Genomic DNA, 24,462 nt, shown 5'->3' on the forward strand with positions numbered 1-24,462 from the left:
GTCCCGGTGCAGTCTGAGGAAGAGGTTGAGCGGCTGCTCCCTTCAGGTAGAGACCCCGGCTGGGTGTTTCCCTGGCTCCTCGATTCTCCCCAACACTCTTCGTGCCCCTCACAGCCTACCGATTGGCATTGTCGGCCATTTCATTTCTGCCCTCTGTTGGCATACGCCGGGACCGGCGTATATGCAGAGGACGGTTAGGACCATCCGTGCTGTGGGCTGGTAACGTACTTAGCCTGGAGGATTCCAGTGACTATAACTTTTGTTTATTCTTTGTATTATATTTGCCTTCATTAAAACAACTAACCCTTCACTAGTGGTTGCGTCCTCATTGTCGTGTCTGTTAAACGATCCTGAGACGTTCAGGGCGTTACAACAATAACTATATACAAAAGAAGAAATGTTTCATGGCTGCAATCACCTCTATTTGGTGGTGATATAAGTACATCCTCAAAGCAATCATTGGAGGACTGGGACCCTTGCACAGTATTAGTTGAAGATTATAGAAATATGAGACCCACAGAAAGACATCTGTGCACTATTGAAAAGGTAGGCGTAATCTTGCCAGATGATCAGAAGGAGGAGATTTGATGGAGAGCCTCCACTTGGTATTCCTGTCAGGTGGGATCACTAAAGTGATATAGGATGTGTGCATCTTCTTCATATTGGACCCTGTGCATCCTATTTTGCAATAAGTGATTGATGTTTAGTTCTGGAGCATTAGAGTGAGTAATGTGACATGGGCTTTACACAGTGCTTGATTGTCTTGACGAGCTCCCTACTTCCTTTAAAGGACTAAGAAATAGTAGTGTTGTGAAGCTCTGGCCTCTGTAATGAACTGTAAAATGGTGGCACTGTGGCTTTTAAGGTTATCAGGTTATCTTGCAACAGTGTTCTCTGCCAATTTGTCTCTTGACATTGGACATTTGATCTTGACTATTTTGTGGTTGTTGTATAATGTGAAGAGCTTAACCTTCACATAACGCATGTTAGTGGGTTTTAGGTGGCTTCGGTTGTCTGGAAGCATGGTTGAATGGGTGGTGGCCGACCTCCGTAGATGAGAGATGAATGTACCAGATCAAAGACGGTAGCACTATGGTCCGTCCTATCTCTATGTTGAGGTGGATTGCAGGTGACATTCATCATGGAGATGCACACACAGTTTACAATGTTCTCTTTGGTAAGGTCCTTCGTGGTCTTAGTAGAGGCATTTCCTAGGAAACTGAACTAGTCAAGCAAGAAGTTCATGCCCCTGACTGAAGCTGTAGAAATAAAGTCAGATATCTCAGAATTGGAGACTGGTTTGGCAATTTGTGGATGGCAGGTGAGATATCATTTATTGGTCTGTATGGCTGATGGTGGAAATTGGCAGAAGAGAACAAATTATTTAAAGGTTGGTTGCTGCTGAAGTGTGCATAGCCATGAGTATTGATTAAAAACCATGTTTCCCACACCAGTTCAGTTTGATCAGTTGATTTCCTGTAGTCCAGTGGGATCATAATATCTGAAAGTGAAACTCTTTGGTGATTTAGATGAAGGTCTCTTCAGGAAACAGTTCATCCCACCATATCTCATACTGGCATAGTTGCAGAGTGAGGATTAATCAGAAACACGTGAAAAGCATGTTTAGAATGATTGTTGCAAAATGGCAAGTGGGATTTTGATGAGCTATTGTAGGCTAGTTAAACGCTGGTGGTGTGCAGAATTGCAAAATTTTTATCTGCTTGATGAACATGGTGTAATGGAAATGAGCTTTGATGCATGCTTTGTAGTATGTGGTGTATGGATTCTGGACATTAAGCTTTTCCCAGGTCCTTCCTGTTCCAAATGCTTCACATCCGTTTTTTCATCTACCCGTTGCTTTATTCCCTAAGTGAGCTCAAGTTTAAACTTTAGGTTTAAGGTGGAAAGATATTGCTTGATTGAGATTGAAAATGTTCCTTGGCTCCCAGTTTAGAAGGGACGATGTCCCATGACCTGCATCACTTGGAATTGCAGATCGATTGGTTCTTTATGAGATGGAGATGCTTCGAGGCAGATGGTTTCAAAGTTTATGCTTGAAGGTTATACCCAAGGCCCCTGTTGACAAGTAAATAATCTTTCTCACTACGTAAGACAAAATAGCTGTCCCAGCTCCTTGCTGGTTCTTGCAGCAGTAAGGCTTTTTTTTAAAGTTCCACAACACCTGCCCCATAGAGACTTGGGGGGTGGCTCTTCTGGAATCTCAGAGACATACAAGAATTTCTAGGGAGAGTAAACCTTGGTAATCCCCATATATGGACGTTTAGATTCCTATGAGTGGTATTCTTGGAAATGCACCCTTCAAGGGCCAACAACCTAATGTATTGGGAGTGGTGGACTCTCAGATCCCATCAGTTGAACCAAATGGAGTACAAGGTAAAAATAATTGGGGGTTGCAGATTGAGGAGGGTTGAAGTACCACTCCGGCAACAACTGCAATTCTTGTCAGGGTGAACCACAAAAGTCACTATATTATCCTGTGCTTAATCCTCTGGTAGCTTGGCACAGAAGCAGTCAGGGTTAACTTAAAGGCACTGTGTAAAGTATTTTTGCAGCACAGAAGCAGTAGAAAATTATAGTAAATAGTAGAACCAGAGTTATTATTTTTTTTAAAAAACAAATTGTGCAAAATAGAAGCACCAACCGTAAGTATCTGGTTGCATGAGACTGGGTCGAAGTCAAAAGTTAAGGCTGACCTCAATGCAGTGCTGGTCAGATACAAGGGGTGGATTGGGCACATCTCAGCTTACCTTTGGACTTGGGAGAAATTTCTCAGAACAGTTCCTGAGAGGGTAAAGTACAGCAGAGCCAGGCAGTAGGCAGAGTTTGAGAAGGAGTCATGTTGTCGGGGCGCCGCTGGACAATTTCGTGGTGAAGATTCTTTTACGTTCAGACTTTGATGAAGCTGCAGGCTGTAACCAATGAGGGCTCCACAAGGTTGAATACCTTCACTGAGAAATCCCTCTGAGCAGGATTTGCTGATGAGAAAAAAAATAGCGAAAGCTACTGCAAACTCAGGCCGAACGGCGATGTACCTCGGGCTGATCAGCTGGCAGACTGGTCCCGGTCTTCTGTCAGGTCTCGGGGCATTTGTGGTGAAAAAGTTTCTAACTCCCAGGTTCTAGGAAAATTACCATCAACACCACTGCCAAGGGTCCATGATCTGGGGAATGTCATTTGTGGGTTTCAGCAGAGGCCAGGTGCAGGGTTCAAGGCCCCAGAAGCTTGTTATCTCCCTGTAGCTCACACAGGAGGCCAACCAACTAGCCCTTAGAGCATGGGTACTCACAAACTTTCTCTCTGGGGCCAAATTTACAGTGTGGTTTGCGGCCAAGGCCCGCACTGGTGGGGGCAGGGTCATAGGGGGAGGGGCGGGGCTAAAGCAAAAAAGAATTGTGACCATGAGGTTGAACACAGGTCCCTGCAGCAGACGCCTTCGTCCACTGAGCCACCAGACCCGGCATACACACATCTCTCTCTCTCCCCCTCTGTCTCTCTCCCTCTGTCTCTCTCCCTCTGTCTCTCTCCCTCTGTCTCTCTCCCGCTGTTTCCCTCTCCCTCCCTCTGTCTCCCTCCCTCCCTCTGTCACCCTCCGACTCCCTCCCTGTCGCCCTCCCTCTCCCTCTCCCTCTCTCTCTCCCTCCCTCTCCCTCCATCTCCCTTCATCTCCCTCCGTCTCCCTCCCTCCATCTCTCTCTCTGTCTCCCTCCCTCTATCTCTCCCTGTCTTTCTCCCTGTCTCTCTTCCTCCCTCCCTCTGTCTCCCTCCCTCCCTCTGTCACCCTCCGTCTCCCTCCCTCTCCCTCTATCTCTCTCCCTCTGTCTCTCTCCCTCCGTCTCCCTCTCTCTCCGTCTCCTTCCGTCTCCCTCCCTCCCTCTGTCTCCCTCCCTCTCCCTCCCTCCGTCTCCCTCCATCTCCCTCCCTCTGTCTCCTTACATCTCCCTCCCTCTGTCTCCTTACATCTCCCTCCCACCGTCTCCCTCCCTCCATCTCTCTCTCTGTCTCCCTCCCTCTCTCTCTCCCTGTCTCTCTCTCTGTCTCCCTCTCCCTCTGTCTCCCTCTCCCTCCGTCTCCCTCTCCCCCGTCTCCCTCCCTCTGTCACCCTCCGTCTCCCTCCCTCCATCTCCCTCCCTCTCTGCCTCCCTCTCTCTGTCTCTCTTCCTCTCCCTCCCTCTCCCTCTGTCTCCCTCCCTTTGTCTCTCCCAGACTGCGCCTCTCTGTCTCCCTCTCTCTGTCACCCTCTGTCAACCTCCCTCTCCCTCCCTCCGTCACCCTCTGTCATCTCACCCCGTGTGTGTGTCAGCCCTCAGCCCACGCTGAGACAGCTTCCCAGCGCGCACACACAGCCCCACCCGAGTACTTCACAGGTCTTTAAAAGACCATTTAAATGTTAATAAAGCTTTGTTGTATTTCACCTCTTAGGCCCCTGCATCTCCACTTTGACAATCACTGGAATCCCCCGGCCCCCACAGAGCAGAGTCTGAGTCCGGGCTGCTGCACCCGGCAGTGTTTGCTAACACTATTTTTTTATTTTTATTTTAAAACACAGGTAGGATGTCTGCAAGGAGTCCGGGCTGCTGCACCCGGCAGTGTTTGCTAACACTATTTTTTATTTTTTATTTTAAAACACAGGTAGGATGTCTGCAAGGTCGGCGGGCTGCCAAGGAAGGCTTGCCGGGCCGCTGGCGGCCCGCGGGCCGTACTATGAGTAACCGTGCCTTAGAGTCACTTCTGGTGGTCCTGGTGTCAAGGATATGGTCACGTTCTCCTTCTAGCAGCAGGGCAGTCCTCTGGGACTCTGAAGTCTTCCACATGTCCAGGGGTTTACTGGAGAGGTGTTTTGAGGGTCCAATATTTATACCTGGTTCTAGCCTTTGAAGTTGCAGGATATCTTGGGCTACCACCCCACATCTGGTTCTAGAAAGTTCTTCCCGTCCCCTGCCAAATCTCCAAGAAGTCCGGGGTGACAAAAGGCTGGTGTCAGTTTCCTTTGAGTGGGCTGGAGGCAAGCCCTTTGATGTGTATGGGGGGAAGGAATTCAGCTCCGTCCCCTGTCATCCTGGCAGGATGGTCCATACTGCATACACCTATATCTCACTGTCTGGCAGGAATACACCAACCCCAGCAAAACAGCGTTTCACATTTATGTGACCCAGGACACTGGCAAAAGGCACAAATGGTTAGCACCAAAAAATGCCAGATTTCTAAAATAAACATTTTGAGAATTGTGACTTAAAATCCAACTTTTCCATTAAACACTATTTTAAACAACAATCCATTTGAGGTAAATGGGATATTTCTACTGGCTCCCGATGAAAAGTTAGCACTTATTAAATGCAATAAGGTAACTCAATGTTATCCAATGAGAGATATAAGTCTTAGAGTCATGAAAAACAAATTCAGGACTTTTTAACTATCAGGACATCTAAAAACTTAAACCCACATGTCCTACTCTCAAATGCAATGCACCCTGCCCTACGGCCTTTAGAACGTACCTCAGAGGTGAAATATGTATTAAAGTTTAGGCCTGACAAAATGTTTATTTTGCCAGGTCGAATTAGCAGTTTAAAACTGCACTTCAGGTTGCAATGGCTGGACTGAGGCATGTTTTAAAGGGCTACTTCAGCTGGTGGCACAATGAGTGCTGCAGGCCCTCTAGTAGCATTTAATTTACAGGCCCTGGGTAAATGTAGTACCATTTTACTAGAGAAATACCAGTAAATTAAATGTGCCAATCAGGGGTAGGCAAGTTTTGCCATCTTCAAGGGAGAGAGCATACGCATTTTAGCACTGGGTAGTAGTTCATAGAAACAGGGTTGTAATTTCTCTATTAAGAGCTGAATAAAAGCAGGCAGTTAAAGTAAGAAAGCAGGCCATTTGAAAGGATACTCGGAACAAATTAATCAATGTCTTTGCTGGGAGGATATTGTGGTTTTTGGAAGAGTGTGAATTCTGATGATCTCTCACTGCACAGCATGGCAATCTAGGTACTAATATCCCAGCTGACAAGTGTGTATTGCATTTTAAATGAATCTATGGTCTATATTCCCAAGCTTCTACCTATCGGGAGGTTATTGCTTATAGTACACCTCTCATTCTCTCGTTCAAACTAGAGGACATTATTTGACCATCGTTCAAAGTCCTAGCAATAAAGCCCCAGGCCTGGATTGGGTCCAGATGAACCTATGTAAGTCTAGGCCTGAGTTGTGGGTGCCCGCTATTACTAATGTCCTAAATTATGCTGCTCGCTCTAAGCTATCGAGCTCATGGCACACAGCTATCACTGTCCCTGTTTTTAATAAGGGCGGTAGACCAGATCCAGGGTGTTACCATCCAATTTCTACATTGGACTCCTCTGTCAAAATTCTGAAACATGTAGTCCTACAGAGAATCATGTCTTGGAAGGAGGCCTATGGCCTTATAGCACCTGTTCAGTACTGCTCTAGAGGTGGCCTGGGTATGCAAGAGCAGGACCTTAACCCAGACTCATTCATTCATAAATACATTGTGGCAAAGGCGGGGGATACTTTGCTTATCATTAATGACCCTAAGTTCAGCTTTTGCTCTGGTTATTCGATCAATGTTTTGGGCTATACGAGAGAATATAGGCATGGACCAAAAACCTATTTACTTTCTCCACACCCTTCATCAAGATGTCAATGCCTCTGTACGTTATGGCCCTAGAGGTAATGCACTAACACTTTTGAATTGGAACATGGAGTGAGGCAGGGTTGCATGCTTGCCCCATCCTATTTCTAACATATGTTAACAGGTTCCACGTATATTTAACGTCCCATGGTAGAAATCTCTCAAAAGTGAAAACTCGATACACAGCAGCCTTAATTAATGCGGATGATGCAGTCTTGATTTTCCTTGACCCCTTTGTGTCTTAAAAATCAGATTGATACATTTGTAACATTTATGGATGGTCTCAATTCAGAGATGCACTTTACCAAAATATTTATTATAGAGTTGGGAACGGTCCATCAAAAATCAGACCTATATTTGTCAAGGGTAGGCGCTCAGAAAGGGTCTATAGTTTCCCATATCGGAGTATTTCCTTTGATTCCCGGTGTAATTGTGGCCCCATTTGAGCACTGGCGCCTGCAGATTTTCACAGGCAATGGGGACACTTTAATGTTGCTAATATATTTGAATCCAAGCCCATTCCAGCTGTGTTAGTGATACACAAGAAGAAGTGTATCCCTACTTTGACTTATGGGGCTCCTGTTTGGGGTTATTGTCCATCTGATTCTCTCCTGATAGAGGATATAGATTATGTAGGAGACTTTTAGGGATACTTCCCAGTACTCTCCATTTTATCTTCCACGAATAACTGGGACTAAAATCTGTTACTATTGTCATCAAGCTGGCACCGTTAATGTTATGGTTATCTGTGCAGGCAAATGAAAAAGGCCAGTTTTTATAGAGATGCCATAGAGGAATGCTTGAACTGTGCATTCGGTCATAAGATACCCTGGCTGAACTACGCTTGACACCCTGACCTGACCACTGAGCTAGGAAGACTAGACCTGTTCTTCATACCTGAAAAAATTACCACCAGAGATTTAAAAAAATGTGTAAAGAAATGCTACTGGGAAAAGAGGGTGATGGAAGAGAAAGTGTAGAATTGCTGAAATCGTCAGTTGAAGAGTATGTAATTATTCATTCTTTCCCCTCCTACGAGCCCTATTTAAACTGGGAGAGCAATGTTTGGTAGAGAAATCTCCTAATGATATTTCGGCTGGGCAGCATAAGGACATTTTTATCATTCCCCTTGGTACAATATCAATCTGACATGCCTACAGTTTTAACTTTCACTTGTTATGAAACTTCAACCTTGTTGTATTTTGTATTTTTCGTGGGCTTTATAAACAGTTTACACATGTTAATTAATTCCAGCCTTGAAATCATATGGTTTCTTTCGATGTAGACCTTGCCTTTTAGTTCTTACAGTCCCCCACCAATGTATTTGTTTGGAATGTCACTGGTTGTCTTTTAAAGTCTGTTGTTTGTCATCGAAAATTGTGGCTATTCAGATCCTATGTTTGATTTGTGATGACTATTTAATATAGAATTTTGCTGTATTTGTAGGATTTCTTTTAACATAGACCTGCCTTTTACTTTTTCCTGTTTCCCCACAATGGATTAGCTTCGAAGTGGTTTTTAAAGTCTGTTGTTTGTTACTGAAAACCTATTATATCTAAAGATATTTTATTTGTAATGCCAATGTATTTATTGTTTTCTTGTTGGTAAACTTGGATTTGTAATTTATGTATTTATTAATTGTGCTTTTATGGCCAATTACGATTAACCAAATAAACTTTGTCTTGACTAGTCTAGAATTCAAAATATTTGCAACAGGATGGATTTTCAAATATATTCACCATTTTCTTGCTTTCTCCTCTATTGATGAAGGCATTTTGGGCACTTAAATTTCCTCTTTACGTGGTTTCAATACAAAACATAAAAAAAAGAATGATTAAATAAACAACTATATTCTTTACTTTTATTTTATAAACCAGACTTATAAATTGAACCACCATCTTTTTATGGTTATCGCCCACGCTGTTAATATGCTCCTACTATTATGCATATATTTCTTGTTGAGGTATTGTTGCTGCTCACAATAAATAAATAAACAAAATAGTTTCTAACTTACTGTTTTATTAGTTAACATGAGAGGAGCAAACTGTACAGTGCTAGAAGTTGTAAATGTAATGATGAAAGATAGTATTTGGAAATGTTATTCACTGTCACATGAATTGCAAAGATGGCAAATCCTGACAACGAAGACTCCGCCTTCCATCTGTCTGAGGTCATTACATTGTATTATTGGGTAATAGCAATATCTGCTATTTAGAACACATCAAAATGACAGACCTGAAGAGTCAAATCTGATAAATCTCAGTTTACAGAGCACAAATCGCATGAAAATTTTATCTTGTCCTTTGCTGATTCAAAGTATACATTTCAGATGCAATCTGATTACAATATCCTGTGGGCCACATGAATTTGAGAAATTCGCCATATATTTACTAGACGCACAGGTGACCCTAAATGAATAGCCTCAAAATTGAGTATAGAGTCTTAAAATTAAGTCTAGACACCAAGGGCACAATTGAAATTATCATGGATTGGGATGCTTGATCAGACGGTATCACTGGAAGTCCTTGAAAGGTATTAGATAGGCTTCAGGAAGCCTAGACAATAAACCAATGTTTGAGTTTGTTGCCAAACAGACCAGAGCCTGAACTACCACCTCCAATTCTGTAGTGCAGAAGGGATCACGTTTAGTTATACAACTAAGGGAACAGGACCCAACTGTAGACCAGCTTAACATTCAAAATATTCTTTCACACAATGTGATCATATGTGTATTTTCCTGTTTCTTTTCAGAGACAAAATGTTTCCTGCTTTGGGATTTGGTGCACAGTTACCACCCGACTGGAAGGTAAACAACTGACTATTATTTATTACGTTTATTAATTATGCTACCCCAAGTCCGGCTACCTATGTTTCTATAATATGAATGTAGGTGTTGCAATAAACAATTATAGATTGAATTCATTCTCTTGCGGATGACTACAACAGATGGATCACTGTTGTATGTCAGACATAAAGGTAGCACCTGCCAGGGATGCCATGTAGCTCAGTAAATGTTTTGTGCAAATTTGCTCAAGAATCTCAAATGTGAGTCTTTAATTGAAACATGTACAGCTGTTGTTTCAGAGATTTGATTTGATGTTATTCTTACAGTTGTGAAACAAAACACAACAATATCCCCAAGCAAACATTACATTAATCAGTGAGTTTGCAAATGAGATGAAAACTAAACCACAGTTTTACTAGTAACTGAATAGGAATCTCTTGGTATATATAGTATGTATGTACTAGATTATCAAGATTACTGGAGTTGGTATTGTAATCAGTGCTTCCTTTTACTTGTATTAAGCCATCACTTCACAAACTCTTTAATTTGGCTACTATATTTTCAGAAAATCTATTTTCCTCAATCTCTGTGACTTTTAATGTTTTACAAAATCAGTGTGTCTGGATGTGTTCTTAAAGATTATAATGGCAAATGCTCAACGTCAAAAATCCCCAAAACTGCAGATGTTGATATTGTTTATTGGGCTAACAAATGGTTTACTATTACAGAATTCTATTCGCTTTCTAAGTCATTTAGACATCTTCTTCATTTGCTGTTAAACACAATGTTCAGATGGCAAATAAGTTGAATTGTACAACAAAAATGTTTACAGTCAGATAATCTGTAACTAGTTCAAAAGTGTGAAGACAGATACATGGATAGCCACAGGGTGCTGCTTCTTTCTGCCACTTGAGTAGTTTTTCTACTCAAGCGGCAGCTTTCGCAACGCGAGCGGCAACTTTCTCAATGCGAACGGTAGCAAACCTGCCACGACCGCCCACATTGATAAATCTCGCCGGGAGGTGGTCTATCACTCGTTTTTTCTCGCTCACCAACATTGGTGAGCCGCATGTGAGAAAAACTCCACCATGTTGCAGTTGGCGGAGCTTTTGCCGTACTCTGCACTTCAAGGGGAGCACGGATTGGGTAAAAACTCAAATCAATACAGCAGGCGGAGTAGAGTTTATCACCCATCCCTACTCAATGCCAATAACTATTGGAATTAAATTAGTTGGTTCAATCATGTGTGAAGAAATATTGCATTTCGTACACAAAGGGAATGGAAGATTGTAGAAGTCATGTTCAGCATAAATACAGGTAGAGGGTTTTCATAATGCATACACCCACAAAATATCTGAAAGTGTTTGCCAATCACAAGTCATAAATAAGACCTCTCTGTTAGTTTTAGACTATTATACCAAGACATTATGGGTACTCGGAATCAAAAGCCTTCTTCAAAGCATGGCGGCAAACCATTATTGGCAAAAAACAAATATTACAATTTTGTTATTAAACAAATTTAGTAGTAATTCCTATGCTACTCCATGTCAGTACAGTGTTGCATTTTATTCCAAAACAACATTTTTGTCTGAATATTGTTGTGGCCTATAATAGAAAACAATTTGTGGGTTTAAAATGTCTACAGGTATAGCTTCATAAAGAGTATGCGTATATGTAATTTGTATCTCTATTTATGTACATCTAAACATATTTCCAGTGATTTCTGGGTAAGGTGAAGAATAAGCTTCATTTGCCTATCACATGATCAATATTTAGCAGTGCTCTTGCTGCCCCTGTAATACTCTAATCAGACCGGTTGCACATTTTCACAAATCCGCTCCAGATGTCCCTGCCATCCTCACGTAGCAATATACTCCTTTGAGGCTAGTAATACAAGCCTCCACTTGTATAGGGTGTTATCCTCAATTCTGTTCTCACTACTCCCCTGACAGCAAATGCAAAAGAATTTGGTAACAAGATGTTTCCTTCCACTAGCCTTGCCGTTAGCTCAGTCAACATCAGCTGTTTGCTGGGGAAGAACTCCCAAGCATTATGGAATTGGGTTACTTAGCTGTTACCAGTAGTCCTGAAAGAATGCTGTGCCAATCTTGAAACTCCCATTCAAGATGGCCAGGATGTGGTCATGTACGTCTGCCATTCAGACCTGGACAAAATAGACTGCTTAGAAAGAGCAGTTGGCACTAGTGTGCTGCTCCGGCACCACACATGGATGGGATCCACAGGCTTCTTGGTAATGTTCCGGCATCACTCATACACTTACCTTTTGACACTTCTCACCTCTTAGGCAAGAATGCCAACTCCACCCTCGAGTGCTTTAAGGGGAGTCAAGCTATTGCACCCTCCCACAGTCCTTCTACACCCACTCTGCAGTATCCTCAACAATTTACCCCTTCCAAGGCGTCATTGAGGATTTCACCTATAGACAGCGTTAAGGCCTTCTGTTCTAAAAACAGGTACCCCAGTCCTTTCACAGTAGGGAATCCGGCAGGCAACATCAATGCCAGCTGGACCACCTCCAGACAATGGTGAACTTCTTTACATTGTTAGGGTTCACAATCAACATGCAGAAGTCACACGTAACTCCTTCGCAGAGGCTCCCTTCCATCTGAGCCCTCCTGGATGCAGTGCATGTTAGGGCCTTCCCTCCAAAACAGAGTCCAGGACATTCGGGCTATCATCCCATTGTTTGAGCCTCAGCCTTTAGTCTCAGTTAAGATGGCCCTGAGGATTCTCAGACTTCTGATCTCCTGAACCCGGCTTGTCAACCATGCCAGATGGCATAAGTGAGCTCTGCAGTAGGAGCTGAAGTCTCAGTGGGCCAAGCACCAAGGGAACCTGTCAGATTCCATTCAGGTTTCAGGGGAGACTGCAAAAGTTCTGTAAAGTTCTGCAGTGGTGGCTGTTCATCTGCAGTTGGACCAGCGGCAGACCCCTTTCCCCTTTCCCCACCCAGAGCTGACAGACAAGTTACTGTTGTGTTGTGGTTGCCATATAGGAGCGGTGGTGATCAGAGGAGTCTATTTTCTGGCTCAGACCCATCTCCACATCGACCTGCCGCTGTTGCAGGTCATTCGCTTGCCGTTGAATGCCTTTCTTCCATCCATCAAGGGGAGGCTGTTTCAGGTCCTAGGAACAACACCACCACCATGTGGTATTGCAATAAGCAGTGGTGGGGTGGGTTCCTTGGTTCTGTGCCAAGAGGCCCTGTGCCTCCAGAACTGCCTCAATCATCAGGGCATCTCCCTGATCATACAGCACCTGATGGGATCTTTAAACGCCAATATGGACAAACTCGGCCAGTGACACCGAGCAGATCATGAATGGCAGATACACCCGAAGGTGGCAAGGGGCGTCTTCCAGATATAGGGAAAGCCCTGGCTTGATCTCATCTCCACATCCAAGAAAGTGTAAGCACTGTATCAACACTTTTGTACATTGGCGTATCCAAGAAGGCTGTATCTCGGAGCTGTATTCTGCCTAAAGTGATGCATGGGACTTCTGTATGCCTTTCTGTCGCTAGCTCTTTTGCCCCAAGTTCTGAAGAAGATCAAGAATGACCTGGCCCATATCATCCTGGTGGCTCTGAATGGAGACAGGAGACTGTGGTACCAAGAGCTTTTGGCCATGAGCATCTGTCCACCGATTAGTCTAATGCTTCTGGTGGATCTTCTGACACAGAGCAGCAGGACAAGGTCTTGCACCCAGGCCTGTGCAATCTACACCTCTACACATGGAGACTGAGTGGAAGTAGTTGGCTGAATTCAATCTACCTTCCAAATTAGAGGATGTCATCCTAACGGCCATACCTCCATCTACAAAATCTGTTTACGATGGACACTGGGGCAAGTTTGTGGCTTGGTTTATCAACCATAACACGGACCCATTAAAAGCTAAACATTTGAATGTGTTAGTGTTTGTTCTGTCTTTAGCCCATTAAGGACTTGCTGTGTGCTCTGTTAAAGGTTATTTGTCGACCCCTTTGGCCTTTTTGCGATAACCGGACCAACAGTCCTTGTTCAAATCACCTGTTGTGATGTGGTTTCTCAAATGTTTGGGTTACATCTTTCCTCCTAAACGTTTTGTGATGCTACAGTAGGCACTTAATTTGGTCCTTACTTTCCTTATGTGTACTCATTTCGAGCAGCTGCACAGCTGTTCCGTATGTCTCCTGACTGAAGACCGTTAATTACCTCAGCATGTCGCATAAGCGAGCTTCAAGCTCTGTCTGTCCAACTGCCCTACTGCACCTTCTTTCCACTCTAACTGGTGCTGAGGAGTAGGGCGGCCTTTCTCCTGTTATTTGTGACTTCCTTTCACGTTGGGGAGTCCATCACTCTTCCAATATTCTTTGCCCCACTTCACAACTCAGAGAAGGAGAGACTCCATTGTTTGGACCCCAAAAGAGCACTCTGCTTTCATATTGATCGCACCAAAGACTATCCGGTGGATGATAAGGTCTTTGTGGGGTTCTCTGGGGCGAAGATAAACAAAGCAATGCAGAAATTAACTTTGTTCCGATGGATTGTCCTCTGTTTGAAGATCTGCTATGTGATGGCCATAAAGCAGCCTCAAGAAAGGTTGAGAGCCCATTCAACTAGGGCAAAAACCGCTACCACTGCATTAGCCTGTGGAGTGCCTGTACTGGGTACTTGTCATGCTGCCACGTGTGCATCCGTGTGTGGAAATTTAGCTTGCAAACTGAACATTATCTGCGCCATCTTGCCTCTCCCCAGCGCCACGCACAGCGAATGCACGGCCGCCATTTTAGGCACCCCACTCTCTCCCCGCTCATTCTCGATCGCCAGCGCTTTCCCCTGGCGCTGCGAGCATCCCCCGCGCGCCGGCCGCCCCCGCTCTCTCATACACGGGCCATAAACCCTCTCCTCCTGCGCGACCCTGCTACGGAACCACATCCGACCGACATCCCATACATGGTCATGCCTCTCCTTTGATAACCCCCTTCCTCTGCGCCCCATTGTCCGAACTGGTCCCAGGCCATCACCTAGCCCTGCGGATGCAGTTTATTGCCCCTACTGTAAGGGAAACACCCCACATCAAAGGGATTACAGTAGATCAAAGCCCCTACCCCCTGAGACCCGACCGGTCACACACACCCCCGGGAATTGGCGGAATACCCTGCTGCGCGATAGCCATCTCCTACTGCGGGTAAGGTGGGAACTTCTACTGTAGCTATGTGTGGGATCGGATCTGAGCCGGGGCTTCAGGGGATGTTCTCTCATGCATCAAGGGAATCTCAAGAATGTACTATGTGTAATAAAGCAATAAACCTGTGTATAAGAGACCAGGTCTCAGAGATGCAGTTAGAGCACCTCGTGACGATACCTTGCTGTCTGATCTGATGTGTTCTGCTCCGACGGAATAAAACTTTGTTTCCTGCCTTCCAGTCTCCGGCGCCTGCCTCTTTCATTGGTAAATTATCGAGTGGTATGAGAGGCGATTACCGCCGGGCAATACTTGAAAGGTTATCGACTGAAACTGCCGCTACCATTTAACACGTGCACACATTCCCTAAGCATTACTGCCTTGACAGTCGGGTCCAACGGGAAGGGCATTTTGGCCGTATTTAGCAGGGCAGAGTGAAGGGAAATGGCACTAGAAATATAGTGTAAGGGAACATGTAGTGGTCGAGGTCGGAAGTTGTACGAGTCCACCTTTTTGGTTCATTGTCACTGGTTCGTACAATAAGTGAATAAACACGAACAGTTGACAAATACCTAAAGCAAAAGGATGCCTTGTGAAATCAGCATGCCCACAAGTCCGACTGAACTGATCTGCAAATACTCAAGGGCTGCTCAAGTCTAATGCTTAACTTTATCTCTGAGTGTGTGCTCGCAATTAGTGCTTCCCATTTCAGCATTTGGTAACAAGTCTCTGCTGCTACAAATGCGCTCATGCTGCAGATTGCTGCTTGTTTGGCTGGTCAGCAGTCCCTAATTTGCATTTTTAAGCACGGGCTGATGATTAGTATGTCCACTTTGAGCATGTGCTAGTGAACTGTTTTTATTGTATATGCCGTTTTAGTGTGTTAATGTCGGTCGTTGGCACACTAAAGGGAAGTAGCTTAAGACATATGTTGTCAGTGAACATGCATTGCTTAGTGTCTCTACTATGAAGATTGAATTTGGTTCACGATAGGAAGGCAACAGAGAGCATGGGGAGGTTAGTGCTGTTGCACTGGAGTGGTTTGTTTAAATTCATGCCAAGCATACACGTGTGAGTGTGCACAGAGAAGTGTCAAACTGGAAAGGTTGCTTTTAGTACTAAGTAAGCATGCTTTAGTAGGCAGTCTATTTTCTTTAAGATTTTTGCTCCTTTCTTTTCGCTTCTTCATGGGTCCTTTGTAGGTCACATGCAGACAAAGCTTTTTCCCTAAACAAAAACATGCATTGGCAAAGCCTGATTAGTAATTGAAGGCAGGTGAATAACTGATTTGAGTTGGTACCCTACACAGTAGTGCTCCTTTTATTGACCTCAGAAGGATGAAAAGCAGCATACATCCAACAGGTTTCAACTCTGTGACAGTAGTCAAACATAGAGTCCAGGAGTCAGTGAATTAGTCCACTGAGATACCGGACCCAGCTTAACTGAATGTGGGGGTTATGTGAGTGAGTGATTTTTGAATGGGTAAGTGACTGAATGTCTATATGGATGAATATGTGAGTGCATGCATGATTGAGCTGCAATGGCATGAGTGGAGAACAGCCTCCTGCCCCAATATAATTGTAGTCATCCATGCACTCACCCATCGAATTACCCATTCATCCATACACTCACCCATCCTCTCGTTTGTGAGCCATCTATCCATGTATTTAGTCACCCATTCAACCATGCACTCACTCGTGTATTCACTCAGTCATCCACCCATCCATGCACCCAATTGCTCATCCATCCATTCATGTACAATTTCACTAATTTCCGCTTTCACCCACATGAACATGCAAGCAGAAGCGCCACTCAATAAATCAGCACTTTAACGGAAAAAAAAGCCAGACCTGTTGTCTTTGCCAATGATTGTATACTACATCCGTAAAATAACATAATTTGTTCCACTAATCTATTCCCTCAAGAGTTCAGTTCCTAACTGGAGAAGAGGAAGATCATTATTGGGAATGCATCTACCTTTTTTCTCTTCATCATTTTATGAACCAAAGATGACTTTTATGTTATAACTTTATGGTCGCTGCTTTTCGGTTTTGAAACTCCATCACCGTCTGGACACATTCATATGCTTTTATAATTCAACATGTTGAAAACAAATAACACTAAAAACTCCATAAATGGCCCATTAAGGCAAATGGATTTTAGTTGACAACTGCCTCATTTCTGCGTTTAGCTTTCAAGGAAGGAACCTAATGTGAATTTTCAGACACAAACTGCAGTGACATCTTTTTCTCAGCACAAACTTGTATTTATTTAGTGAGAAATTTCCTAAAGCATTGCACATCTTCTGCTCACTTCAGAGTGCTGTGGGTGTGCAAGCGTCCAAGGGTCTGTACATTATGAGGAGAGGAGTCTGCTGGAGCGAGTGTGCGGCTCTTGTCCTATAAGCTTCTGCCTCAATTTCATTTTCAATTCTTCTGGCCAGTTATAGGCACCCTAGAACAGTTCTGTTTTCAGGATCATCCTGAAGTACATAGAGCTTGGTTCTGCACTTACTCTTGGGCTTAAGACTTTCCACAGTATGAGGCTCTGGAAAGTCAGAATTCTGCAGTTTCCATTACCCGTTTCAGGATTCGGTGGGTGATCAGATGACTGGAGACCAGAGTGACTTGTCAAGTGTCATGCAAATAATGTATAGGTCGTGCTTTTGACAAGATCCATCTTTGTTATTTTAAGATAAAATATGCTGATAACAGCTGGATCAGTAAAGGACAATCCAGTGCATTCAATGTTTGAATTTCTTTAATATTGTTCGCCTTTGTCTTTTGCAAAGATGATATTTGACCAAAATTTGTTTTGACTCTTTGATCCTTCCTTTTTCTAGGTATCACACGAATTTGCCATCAATTTTAATCCTACCAACCCTTTTTGTTCAGGTAGGTTGCCTTGCATGTATTTATACCACGTATTGCTCTCATTGCTAGAAGTCTGTTGTTAGGGGAGCTATATTGTAGGCTTGAAATTCTCCATTCATGTAGGGTATATTGAAACAATGTACAGTAAAACTAATGCAGTGAAATATTTCAGTACAAAATAACTGGATAAACAAGTAAAGGTTAGTGGTTGCGCATCCAATTGATAAAATGTATTTGGTGGTCCAATAAAATGGTGCAAATGATAAACAAAGAATATGTAATGCATACTGCACAATTTGTCCTCCACTAAGAAAGGTATACTATACTGCTTTTCGGGAGTCTCACCGATCTAACGGTAAGTGCAATAAGAGCATCCATAGCATTTATCATTAATAAAAACATAGTTGTGACTGTTGAAGAACTCATTTAAAGTGCCTGGATAGCTAGATAATCTTTAATTTACACACAGCTATTTTTATTCAATAAACTAATATGTTGAATAGCATCACGTCCTCTTTCACAGTATTCGCCTAACCCGATGGGGCCAGTAGCAGCAGTTACTGATCCCATCAGAGTTATGAGATCTGTAGGAACACCATAGATCACAAATATTTTATCAGTCTAAGATTCCAGGCAAAATACTTGGCTAAAATATGTAGGAACATGTACGTAAATACACATTCCTGTATTTTAAAGCATATAATCCCATAATCTGAAGTTTTTCTGCCCCTAACTCTAGAGATACCAGCAACTTCAGGACAAGGTGGAATACAGGGCAGAAAACCACCTAACTTGTGATGGGCCCCCCACTTGAGAACTACCTTGAGTCATAGGGACTATCTGTACTCATGTCGCATCCTGTCTTTTCTCCTTTGATACTACCATAAACCAGTCATATGATGTGAAATTAAGTTACTACAATTCGTTAGAATGTTCAAGTGTTATTGTAAACATGGGTGTTTTCTGCGTGTGTTATGTCATTGTTGTAATCATGGCTGGATGCCATTGACAGCCACCTAAATCTTTTAAAAATATCTACACACAGCATACAGGGACATACATGAATACTCGTACACACCACCCACACCCACGGACTTCCTCATCCTGCCATCCAATGTTGGCAGGAAAGCACTATTTAAAATTTACATATTTTATAATGTAAACCATGTTCACCAACACAGTAGTTTTTTTTTCTTTTAAAGGAGATTTGTGTAGAAAGTTAAGTAATTGTTCACAGGCAAACAACCATTCTGTAAATTATATGAATTTCCAGTTTTGAAATATTCGCCATCAATAATATTGCTCATAAGAGTGAAGGCAATTTATAGATCATCATCCGCACAGAAGATATGGAATGAGGATAATATATACTCTTTTGATATGTTCTTTGCTTGCCTCCTAAAGCACTTTGGGTTGCTAAACTATAGTCTCCTGTCCTGATGAAGACACCTTGAAATCACCTATTTCGTGTTGAAACCTCACTCTTTTTCAGTTTGGGACTGCATTCATGATACCCCTCGATAGAGGTAGTTAGCAGGAAAGTGGGCACTAGATACCCACCTGTGATCCCCCACAAAAATAGAGTAGCCACAGAATTATATCTCCTTTTTGCCTTCCCTCTCTCACCGTTTTGCACATGTGTCTCACCTCAGCACTGTGCCGTCACCTATTCACTTCGGGCACTATTTCCAGATATTAATATTGAGAAATGAAATTTCAAATTGATGACCTGTTGTTTGTGTGGTAAATGCCTTTGTGTGTGATTACTTTAGACAACAATTTATGTGTTTTTAACAGCTGATGGTCTTTAAAACGTTCCCTTAAGAAACTAATGACTCCTTTGTCATACTCTTAGTCCGCTGCATCAACTCAGACGTATTTAATTTATACTCATCCTGATTGCTGGCCGCACTTCATCATTGCCTCAAGCGGTGGGTGCAGATTAACCTCTGGACTTTTAACGTATAGCAGTATATCATTAGTGTATTCAAACAGGTATTGCACTCTTAGAACCTGATGTCCTTATGAAGATGCTCTTTCATCAGTATGCTTGGTGGAGGTTCCATTACAACCACAAACAGAAGCGGGGGCAGGGGATAGGCTTGTCTAGTTCCACAGTGTAGCTCAAACATCTCCAATGTTACTATGTTGGACCCTAGCCATGATATCATTTAAGATTACAAAACCTAAAACAAATATGGGTACTCAACCAAATCAACTACCCTCTCTGCATCAGACTTCGCAACCACGGAGATATATCTGTATTCACCAGACGAAGAAGTGCAAAACCCTTCTAAGAATATCCAAAGTGACAGCCCTAGCAAAAAAACACTCTGGTCTGGCAAAATCAAGAGTGGCATTAATGGGAGAAGCCTATGGCCAGGACTTTAGCCAAGATCTTGCTATCAAAGATTATCAAACATTTGGGTCTACAGGAACTACAAGAGCCTTCCCGCTTACCCGTTTAAGTAAGAATCTCAAAGTTTTCCTGGTCGTGGCCATCACATTACTCCTATCAGTCATTCCATTCAAACTTGGTCTTCAATTGTGGAATGAGAAAAAAAAATCTTCGCAAATTTTCTGTTCAATTTATCAGAACTTGAGGTCTTACCCCTTCGGCAGTGAGAAAGTGTCCAGTTACCTTTGCTACTGAAAAAGTTGCTCATGCATTTCCCTTCCTGTCCAAGGCCGGGCCACCATGCCTAGAAGTTGTTTAATCCGGTGTATTAGTCAACTCATTTCAACAATGTATAGTGCTCACTAGTAATCCACACATACTTCAATATACCACCATAACTCACTATTAGCACAATACTCAAGATGTTAACTTTAGTAGTGTATCATCTGTGTATCTAATGTTTCAGCAGTCAGGCCAATGAGTCCCTAGATCTCTCCATTTCCCTGTGCCAGCTTCCTGATCAAGCATGCAAAACTGTGTTTAACTCCCTCCCAAAATGTCTCCAGTCCAGACCTCGGCTCCCACAGCAGTATATTATTGCCTGTCTGTTCATATACCAGTTCCAACCATTGTAGGGCCCTTTCTAGGGCGTCTAATCTGGGCACAGTGCTGTGGGAAACCTAGGCTTTCAGGCTGTACAAATGTCCCTATTATAGTCCTCGAAGGACTTAGAAAATGCGTTTGCAAATAGCATGGGGTATGGAATTTACACGTGCGCAAATAACACATATACAATCGGTGCATGGGCCAATACAACCCGACATGGAATACCCTTTCTGGTAAAACTTGCACTTGAAATGCAATTAGGCTCTAACCACCTGATTCCGAGTTGGCAGACAGGTTACTCCATCACAAATGTGACTAGTTTCCCTTCTGTCTGAATACAAGTGCATTGTATTCTATGGAATTTGTAATAAGGCGCCCTTGATATCTGTTTGTGTCAGAGTATCCTTCCGCCAGACTCTAAATGAGGCCCTTAACTGTAATTAGGGCCAGGCGCAGCCGGTACAAGTAAGAGTGGCGGGGCAGGGCAGGGCAGGGCGGGAGTCGACAGACAGGATAGGGAAAATAAAAAAAAATTTAAACACTTACCTCACACTCGCCACATCGCTGACTCTGCGATGCGGCGAGCGCAAGGTAAGTGGTTTTATTTATTTATTTATCTTAATTTCCCTATCCTGTCGACGCCCCACCGCTCTTACCTGTAGCGGCCGCGCCTTATTGGGGCTTTCAGTGTAGAGCTGTGGTTCTGAACCTTTTGACTTCTGTAGACCCCCACTGGATCACTATTGAAAGATGGGGACCCTGGCCCAAGCACTAGCTACAATTTGAACCTCAAAAAATACACATAATTATAGAAATAAGTGTACATCAAACAAATAAACAAATTGTTCAATATTATTTTTAATTCACAAACAAAAAACTATACAAAATTCGAAATTGTAATTTTAACAGGAGATTTGAAGCATTTTAAAATCTGACTTCATTTCTAAAAGACAAAGCAAAAGGCTAGAGCTTAGGATATCACATTGTCTTTTTATTTTTGCTCCTGATGTAGCCCCTCATTTAGACAGCGCACATTAGTGCTTCAATTGAGGCCTCCAGTTGTTCATACCACTGTGTGCTGTCCTTGCACTGCTCCCACGAATCAAGCTAAGGATACTAATCTCATTTTTATCTTCCAATTTCAAATTCTTTCATATTTACAGAGTGTTTCGACATTTTCAGTTTACATTCTGCTTTTTTATGTGTATATATTGTAATAATCTGGTAATATTATTTACTTTTCAATCAGTCACGGACCCCCGGGTTAAAGAACCTCTGGCTTAGAGAAAATGTTTTTGTGTGCAAAAAGTCATAGGCATGTCTGCCTCAGCCGTTGTGAGTCCTTTCTCTGTAGTGTCAGCTTTAGAGCTGTGCAACCGGTGCTGCAGCACTGGGCACCAAGCTTGGGGAAGGTTGCCATGTAGTCATTATTGCCAGATTAGGCCATTTCCTACACAATTGGGTGATATGTTTCCCATTTGTGGATAACAGAAATTCATCTGGCTGTTAACTTAATTTTAGGCTAAATTGGGCCTTGTGTCTCTGGCTGCGCTAAAGGCACACAAGGCATCACGCCCTTCCCTTAGAGAACATCATGAGTTTGCAGTCTGTCCCTGGGCTGGCTGCTCTACTCTCTCTCTTTCCCTCTCTGCCTGCCTCAGGCAGGGCCGGACCGGGAACCCAAAGCAGCCCTGACCAGCTCTCAGGGGGGAGGAGGCTGCCAGTTTAAAGCACTGCTGCTCTTTTCAGTGGAGGCCAATATTGCAGCACAGCTGCAAAACCGGCCCCTACAGCTGTAAAATCCTGCCCCCACCCTTCCTGTCTCCTGGGAAAATGCCAGGTGCCTGCTACGGCCAGTCCGGCCCTGGCCTCAGGGCCAGATCCTACGCAGCTTGCCCCCCTCCCCCTCTAGGCCAGCCACACATCCATGCCCCTCCCCCAGGCCTGAGGCAGTAGCAATCTGTCACTAGATCACAAACAATAATGTTACAAGTTACATCAATTTAAGAAAACGTTATATAGAGACCTTCAGTCAGTATAGGATAATACCCAAAGATATATGTATCTCTGACTGTGTTATCGGTAACACTCGTGAATTAGTAAAATTTAGGGCGAAAACTTCTTTAAGTCTTCCACTCAGCTCAGTGCCAGAGCGGCATGGTAGCCCGTGCTCTTCTTACAGCGGTCTCGAGCGATTACTAATCGCTTGAGACCGCTCTTTGGGTATTATCCTATACTGACTGAAGGTCTCTATATAACGTTTTCTTAAATTGATGTAACTTCATTCAATAGATCTCGTGTTTGCCCTGAAGAAGTCTCCTTGCAGGAGACGAAACGCGTCGGCTATGGCTTTCTTGTGCTATCAAGGCTGTGATATTTCATGCCTGTGAAAAGATCAAAATAAAGAAAAGAATTGCTTTGAAAATCAATGTGACTTCTTGGAAATTCCTTCAAACATTATGGACTCTTTCTAAATAGTGCTGAACCCTTTTGTATGTATGTTCTGAAAGGACTTTGTCCTGATTGAGGAGCTCAGAGGGTAGTGTTCCTCGGTTCGTTGCACTATTCAAGTTTATGTTAAACAACACTATTCATTTGTCAGGTGCGGTAATATAGCCTTCACCCTCTTCGTATTTGTCTAAACAATAATGTTACAAGTAGTTACATTAAGATTCCTGTGCAATCGCGTGTTCCTTAATGTAACTACCTGTATCATTATTGACATCAATGCCTAGGGGTCTTTGGTTGGAGGCCCGTCAGTCTAGTTCAGACTACTCTCCCCTTACGTGTGGTGTTTGCAGACTTGTCTCTCACTGCACTGACCGCAAGCTGATTCCAGAGCCAGCAAGCTTTGAGTGAGTGTCAGTAGAGGAAGCCCAGACCAGGCAGAGAGGTAGGCCAGTGGGAGTCTGGACCCAGATCCATGGAGGAGTCTCAAGGCTTCTAGGCTCAGGTCCACCTCCACCACCACTGACTTCTGTGAGTGGCACTGCCATGATCACTTTGGCTCTGAGTGAGAGTGTCAGTCAGCGAGCCTCTGTGAGGCAGGCCATATGAGGAGCCCCAGCAGCCACTGGTGGGTGGTGAGTGGGACAAGTGTGTGCATTTAAAGGAAAACACTTCAATATAGCCAATCGTTTTTCAGCAGGGCTGCACTCCGCTGCACACAGTGGCACATTTCACAAGTAAATGCATCCACCCATTGCCAAACGATAAAGCTGATGGCTCTTCCCTACAAGGTACCTGCAACGCCTGTTCCACCCCTTCATGCAGCAGTGTGTTGTGAACAGACTCCAGCAGCCCAATCAGCTGCGCCACTACTTGGCCACCTCCGTCCCATCCAACAACATATATTTTATACAGTGTTTCATGCTGCACTTTTGCCATTTTAAGCACTTAAAATAACAGCGGCAATGTAGAGTGCTTACAGCAGCACAAATCAGGCCTGAAGCGCTATTTAAAATAATCAGCCACATCCTGTCTGCCCCAACATGCCAATAGTACACCTTGTCCTCCCCACCCTCCTTATAAACATCTGAAGCATGGACGCTTTCGCTAGACTGAAACCTCTGACTGAACACCTAACAAAGAGAGACTTATACCCCCTTCACACACTGGAACCATTGTATGGACAAACTCACTCACCACTACCCAAATCGCAGTGGTTAGAGCATGGCTATCCAAGGCCCCACACACCCTTCCTCAACCAATTAGAGGAACTGTGTCATAGATCCCAAGATCACTGTAGCCCAGCAGCATTGGCTCATAAGTACAAACAATAGTTTATCCCCGCCCCTCTGCCAACTTACATCCTGCTAGGTAACCATGGACCTCTTCTCCAGCACCCTGAATAAACAGTGGAAACCCTTGGTCACCTCCCCTCCAACACCTCACAGGGCCTTTCATGATGCATTTCTGCCCCCCAAGACACTCTCAATAACAGCTGTTTT

At 43.6% G+C, this 24,462-nt stretch overlaps 1 protein-coding gene across 2 annotated transcripts in view; it reads left to right on the plus strand.

Moving 5' to 3' along the window:
* CPNE2 (copine 2) overlaps positions 1-24,462 on the plus strand; it is an 816,058-nt gene that overhangs the window by 631,843 nt on the left and 159,753 nt on the right. For both annotated transcript variants that reach the window (XM_085639480.1, XM_085639479.1), the window contains exons 12-13: positions 9,418-9,472; positions 17,478-17,529. In XM_085639480.1, coding sequence (XP_085495606.1) covers positions 9,418-9,472; positions 17,478-17,529 — 107 coding nt within the window. The remainder of the gene's footprint in view (positions 1-9,417; positions 9,473-17,477; positions 17,530-24,462) is intronic.

The sequence above is a fragment of the Triturus cristatus genome, chromosome 12 (assembly GCF_964204655.1).
Source record: "Triturus cristatus chromosome 12, aTriCri1.1, whole genome shotgun sequence".
Taxonomy (NCBI): Eukaryota; Metazoa; Chordata; class Amphibia; order Caudata; family Salamandridae; genus Triturus; species Triturus cristatus.